This window comes from Emys orbicularis, chromosome 7, assembly GCF_028017835.1.
Source record: "Emys orbicularis isolate rEmyOrb1 chromosome 7, rEmyOrb1.hap1, whole genome shotgun sequence".
Classification (NCBI taxonomy): Eukaryota; Metazoa; Chordata; order Testudines; family Emydidae; genus Emys; species Emys orbicularis.
In genome coordinates, this window is record NC_088689.1 from 74,374,393 (window position 1) to 74,381,033 (window position 6,641).

Consider the following 6,641-nt stretch of genomic DNA (forward strand, 5'->3'; position numbering starts at 1 on the left):
TGTGTGTGCATAAGCGTCTACCTGTGTGTTGCCAATGTGTGCCAATGTATGCTGCAGGTGAATGTGCATGTGTCTACACATGAATGTGTGTGTTGTTCATACACGTTTATATGCATCACAACATCTTGCAGCATTCCCCATTTTGCCACCAAAGAAAGGATCTTTCCCTAAGTGTTGGGGAGGGGTGGGTGGTTTGTTTTACATTCATCCCGCTGCAATCAAAACTTCTGCAAGGGGCTGTGATCTCTGCAGGTTTGAAACAGCAGCTAGACGCCTCATGGAGCTCTTCCCTGCCTTCAGAAGAGGCGTCCTTGCTGGCTTAGCAGCTGCCCCTGGGGGTGGGGTGAAGGAGCCTCGCATTTGGGAAGCTAAGTCTGTTTGTTTAAGATAAACAAACATTTGGTGGTTTAATGGCTCAGGAGTGCGGGCTGTGATTGTCTTTAGATATGGGCGCTTTTAATCTCACAGTCTTAATTACTGAAAACACTGGCATCCACTGACACGAGGGAAAGAGCGTTAGAGAAGCAGGACAGAAGGAAGCAAGTCTCCTGGCAGGTGCCTACCCTTGCACTCCCAGCCCTGCCATGCACAGCCAGGCAACACCCCGCGGCGCGTACTTTCACCCAGTAATTTCACCCATCTCCCAGCCCAGCCGGTCCCCTCCGAGGGCCGCCCACGCGCGCTGTCTCCAAGCAGGTTTCCAACACCAGCAGGCCCCAGGAGAGGAAAGCCCCGGGCGGGGGGGGTTCGCCGCGGGGGTAGGGGCACGGATGGGGTGCGCTGCCTCCAGGGACTAGCCCAGTCACGCCGGGCCTGGGGGAGCGGCAGGCTCCGTGTTGGAGGGCTGGGAACTCCAGTGCTGCAGAGGAAGCGGGCGCCTTAGAGGGGGAAATGTTAGAGCCCCCAGGGCCGGGTAACCCGTAGGCTAAAGGAACTGGCTGTCTGCCTGCTGGGAGAGCTTTATGGGGGCCATAAAAGGGAAGTAGCGTGGGGGGAGGGGAACTGTGGGAAAGGTGGGTCGGACTGGGCGCAGGGGAGGGGGCCGGACACGGAGGGACTGGCCCGGGGGCAGCGAGCGCATGGCCGGCCCCTGGGGCAGGGCGCTGGGTGCCGGGCCGAGGGGCGCCCTTACCTGTTGATGGAGGAGACGCTGGGCACCGTGTCGTTGTCGCAGATGCCCTCGGCCAGGAGCCGGTCCCGGATCTCCCAGGCGAACATGGTCGGGTTTTGTCTCTTGTACTCGGCGATTTTATCCACTACTTTGGGGGTCGCCACTTTGGGCTTGGAGCCGCCGATCACGCCGGGCTTGATGCTGCCCGTCTCGTAATACCTGCTCCAAAGCAGAGCGCTGTCAGTGCCCGGGGCCTGCGCTCCCCTGCCCGAGCTCATCCATACCTGGCCACCGGCTGCCATGCGATGTCCTCCCCACTGCCAGCGACCCCGCACCGCCCCCGAGCCCCGCAAATCTAGCTGCCCTTGCTGCCGAGCGGAGCCTCCCCCGCCTGGGGCCTGTGGGCGCACGGCTTCGGGGAGCCATTGCCTGCCTCCTGGGCTGCTCGCCCTGGGGCGCGGGGGCGCCTGGCTGGGGTGGGGGGACGTGGACAGTGGAGGGGGGGGGCCTGTGCCCTTGTGCGGCAGCGGGGTGTGAGCAGCGGAGGTGGGGCTGTGCCCTTGGGCAGCGGGGTGTGTTGGGGGGCTCGTTGGCAGCGGAGGTGGGGCTGTGCCCTTGTGCGGCAGCGGGGTGTATGGGGGGGTCCCTTTTCCACCGAACGCCAGGCCCAGCCAGCGATGGGGAAACAAAACGGAAACCGTCCCCCGGATAAAATCCAGGGGGATGGGGGCCAGTGAGGGGCCCGAATCGCTGAGCTCAACCCCTTTTAGCGGATGTTTTCTCCTCCCTCCCTGGCCCCCCATTCTCACCCCAGCCCCCATCTTTTCTCTCCCCCGCTGGAACGGCCTGGCTGTGCCGCAGGAGGCGGAGAGCGATTTGCTTGGCCTGGGTGCGCAGCGGGGATTTCGGGGTTCCTTGCCCTCTCGGCTCATCTCTGGCCCTTGCACCCCCACGTCCCCGCGTGGCCATTAGCTCGGCACGATTTGGACACCGCTTTTGCAAAGGGCAGGTCGGAGGATGGCCGGGAGGTTCAGACACAGACAGCCTGTTTCCTTAACCCCAAGGCTGGGCTGAGGCAGGTTCCCCCACCCGATCTGCCTCCCGGGAGATTTCACACCAAATTTGGTCGCGACCGTTTTTTAAGGCTGCTCGGCAGAGTGGGGGTGGGGTGGGGATTTTTTCCCTTTTCTTTTCTACTCACAAAATGTTCTTGCTTCAGGTTGTTTCCCAGGCAAAGGGGAGGGAGAGGTGGCTATTGGTGGGGAGGGGTTGTCCTGCAAATGGCACTTCTCCCCTTTCGGGCTGCGTGACAACCCGGGGGCGCAGAGGGGGACCCCGGGGGGATGGGAGAGGAGGCTGTTTGGAGGAGGGGAAGGGGTGCACACGCTGCTCGCCCGTGCCTTACCTGCCCAAGATCTTGCTGACACAACCGTGGCTGACCCGCAGCTGCCTGGAGATGTCACAGGGTCGCACTCCCTGGTGAGCCAGCTCGACTATCCTTTGTCTCACCACGTCAGGTAGGGGCCTGCCATTCACAAACACCCCCCCGAGCTGGTTCACTCCCCCATGCCCTGCTGGGGAGAGAGAATAAAAAACACAACAACCCACGCACCCCAGAAACAGACCGTTAGTCGGGGACAGTTAGCGACCCGCGGGTAAAATCTCCAGTGACTAGCTATGAATGGAGGCGATGGAGGGGGCGAGGGTGTGGGGAAGGACAAGAAAGAAAGAAAGAAAGAAAGAAAGAAAGAAAGAAAGAAAGAAAGAAAGAAAGAAAGAAAGAAAGAAAGAAAGAAAGAAAGAAAGAAAGACTCTTAAACACACCCTAACCCAGAGGAGTGAATTTCTAACGAATGTCACTTTCCTCCCTTCACACACCCAGATACTCTCCAGCGGCAATTGTGCCCCTTTATTCCCAGGATCTCTAAAACGGCCTGATGGAACAGCAGAATTTCAGGGCATTATTCTGGGGACGAGCACGGGAACAATACCAATCCCCAGGCTCGTGCCTGCTCCAGGAGTTGGGAAGAGATTTTCTCCCGAACTCCTGAGTTTCGCTTCTAGCGGCTCCAGGCAGAGCCCTTTCGGATTTTTCCCCCTTTCTGCGGCTGCTCCTTTCCCTCTCTCACTTCATTCCCGTGCCACGATTTTCCATCACATTGCCTGCTGCACCCCTCACCCCGGAGAATTGTTACCTGGTCTAGCTCGTTTTCTCCATTTATTTTCGGATAGATCTAAAAGAAAGAAAGAAAGAAAGAAAGAAAGAAAGAAAGAAAGAAAGAACGATACCTGTCTTTGTGTCCCGCAAACGGTTACAGTTTATATAAACAAAACCTCTCTCTCTCTCTCTCTCTTTCTCTCTCTCTCTCTCTCTCTCTCTCTCTCATAAGCTTTCGATCTTTTCGGGGGGGGGGGGAAATCCGCCAGAAAAAAAACCTCGCCTTGATTTTTTTGAAACAAGGATTTGGTTCAAGGGGAAATAAAAATTCCCCATTCAGCCCCCTTCAGCTCTGTCTTGCATGGGGCGCCTGGGTTGCCTTTTTTCACTAATAATTCGGATGAATACGGAAAGGATGGGCTTTGCACCTGCTAAATGTTGTCAGGCAGGAAACGCCTGCCAGGAATGAGGAAATATCTTCATTCGGATATTAGCAAAATATGAGCTGTATTTGTGACGCTTGCACCTAAGTGTGTGCGCGAGAGTTATACTACAAATGCGCATTCGTAGATATGTATGTGTGCCCATAAATATTTACAGAAGGTATATCTTCATTTGCCATGATCCCTATGTATCCGTATCGATAGAACTGTGCAGTGTGTGTATACTGTGTTTAGAGCCTTCCTTTCACACAGAGCTAACCTGCTGCAGCTTCTCCTGGAAAGAGATCTTCAGCTGGTTTTGCAGTTTGCTGAAAAATGATCTGTTTATATTTTTGCTGATTTTTTTTTCTCTCCTGCTTTTGACACTGACTTATTGGCTCTGAACTTAGTGGGAACTCTCATTGCCCTACGATCGATCCAAGTCCTTCTTCACAAATAGAGTTTTTTCATCTCTCACAACCCCCCCCCCCACCCCACCCCCAACACCTAAGAAACACCCTCCAAACTGCCTTGAGCATAATCCCAGGATGGTTTCTTTAGACCGTTCTTTTTGACCCGGTTCGTTATTTTTTAAAACCCCATTGTGAAAAAAATGCTTGCGATTATTGGGTGGTGGTAGTGGACATTTCTTCCTGCCCTCTACCTCCCCCCACCCCTCGGTATCATTTGGGTCTTTCTTGAATGGTGCGTGTGTCTGTTTTTTCCTCATTTGTCCAGACCACCTTTTGCACATGTTGCCTCTAAAGTTACAAGCCAGCAGTTTCTTCAGCACCTCACTGATAAATAATTCAAGGCACCATTGATAACTCGCATTACAGAATATTAAAAGGCATCAGATGCAAAAAAGATTAAAAAATTAATAATTCAAATTATTGCACCCAGTGTTTTTTTCCCCCTGGGCTTGTTTTAATTTAGATCGGTCCCTTTCAAACCTTATTTCTCTCTCTCTCTGTATATATATATATATATATATATATATATATATATATATATATATATATATATATATATATATATATATATATATATATATATATATATATATATATATATATATATATATATATACACACATCTGTCCCTTTGAACAGAACACATTCTATAGTCTGTATACATGTGTGAGCGCGAGAGGAAACCGGCGCTTATGTGTATTATAATTGCCTGTTAATATATGTATTATATATTATATAAATGGCCCAAACTGAATCATGCTTTTTTTCAAAATTCGGCAGCAAAAATAAAACGTTCCCAAATCTCATTGGGTTTTCTTTAAATCATCCGCTGTGTTGTGAAATATTTCTATCGATTAAATATATTTTCCAAATTAAATTAAATGCAAAGGTATTGCAATCAATTAAAAAGAAAGCCGCCGGGGTGCAAACAAAATATTTCCAAACGCTGGGAGTATTTTCAGTGAATATACTTGGGAAACAATATTTTTCCCTAACAAAATCGCTCAGAAAGCAGCAATTTTGAAAAAGAAATAAAGCTGCAGCCAACCCTCTTCGTGGGCTTTATATTTCTGCTCTTTTTCTTCTTGCAAATCATTTTTAAAAACCCAAATATTGTATAGTGTATCCTTTAAATATTGGGTTATTTTTATACAGCTGCCAGGGCAGCGTCTTGAAAAGTTTCGCCGTGGAAAGTTACAAATTGTTCTTAATTATTCATTTCCTGACTCAGTATGGTCTCTAGCTCAGATTTTTATTTTTCTTTCTGTCTTTTTAAACCCCTGAATTATTTTTCCTGCCTGCGGTTAGCTCAAATGAATTGTAATTTCATTATTACAATTATTGTCATGGGTTCTTTTTTCCTTTCCCCCCTCCTTCGATTGAAATGAGATTCTAGACTGAAAACATATCAGGAATCCACTTTCTTGTATGTCAATAATGTATTTAAAATGCACCCCAGGGATCTTGTAAATAAATAAATTTAAAAGAAAAAGAAAAAAGGAGGACTGTGACTTCTTAATAACCCTCGAAAATGCCAGATTTCCCAACAACGTAATTGTCCTCTTTCTTCCCCTAATTCATCCTTAAAACAAACAATCACCTTCCCAGTCATTTAAAAATGACATTTACCCCCTCTTCAGTTTAAAAAACAAAAAAATACAGGGAGAACTGTGGTTCCACACATATATATGTATTTAAATTTTAAAAAATAAAGCTTTGACCCACGTTGCAGATTAAAATATAAACGATCAAAAATACAATTGGACACACGCGTCGGAATCAACTACTCCCCCTCGGAGGCACAATTTGCAAAGTGGATTTGGAGCAAGACCTGATTTTGTTGTTGTTGTTCCCTTTCACACACACACTCATTCCCTCCAGTAAGTTTGGGGGTTTCCCAGGCTCCCGGATCCCCTTTGATGGGGATCTTAACCCCGAAGGAGCTAGGGAGCAGCTGTGGCCGGTGGTGGCAAAGCAAGGCAGGGGGCTCGGAGCCCACCTTGGCTGTGGGAGGCGGCAGACGGCTGGGAGGATGGCCTGGAAAGAGGGTCAGGTGAGGAAGAAGGGTTGGGGAAGGAGGCATGGAGGGATGCAGCAGAAGGAGCTGGGCTCCGGTACTCACGGTGCATTGCCGAGAAGGGGTCTGCCTTGCAGTGCATATCCATGGGGAGGCAAAGGAAGGGGAAGAAGTCGGCTGAAGCCGCCGTGTCGCCTCTAAAACTCAACTTCAAGACTTAGGGGAGAAAACAAAAACAAAAAAACAGCCAGCAGGGCGAGGGGAGGCGGGCGCTCGGCCCTGCCCGGGGAGCGGAGAACTTTCCGGGGGCCGTGGACGGGGAGCTGGCTCGAGCTGGGGCAGAGCAAGCGGAGCCCGATGGTTCTGGTCAGCAGCGTCCCAGCGGGCAGCGAGAGACAGCGGCCGGGGGGCAGGTGGATGTCATGGCTGGAGCGCTCGGGTCAGATCATCCCTGGCAGCC

General features: G+C 50.7%; 1 protein-coding gene across 4 annotated transcripts in view; it reads right to left on the bottom strand.

Moving 5' to 3' along the window:
- The window catches only part of PAX2 (paired box 2), a 97,621-nt gene extending 91,292 nt beyond the window's left edge, over positions 1 to 6,329 (bottom strand). For 3 of the 4 annotated variants that reach the window (XM_065407230.1, XM_065407228.1, XM_065407229.1), the window contains exons 1-3: positions 6,287 to 6,329; positions 2,517 to 2,685; positions 1,133 to 1,330 (exon numbers count right to left, since the gene is read on the bottom strand). In XM_065407230.1, the coding sequence (XP_065263302.1) occupies positions 1,133 to 1,330; positions 2,517 to 2,685; positions 6,287 to 6,329 (410 nt within the window). The remainder of the gene's footprint in view (positions 1 to 1,132; positions 1,331 to 2,516; positions 2,686 to 6,286) is intronic. The other variant, XM_065407231.1, reaches the window with a different exon arrangement.
- Positions 6,330 to 6,641: the final 312 nt, after the last annotated feature.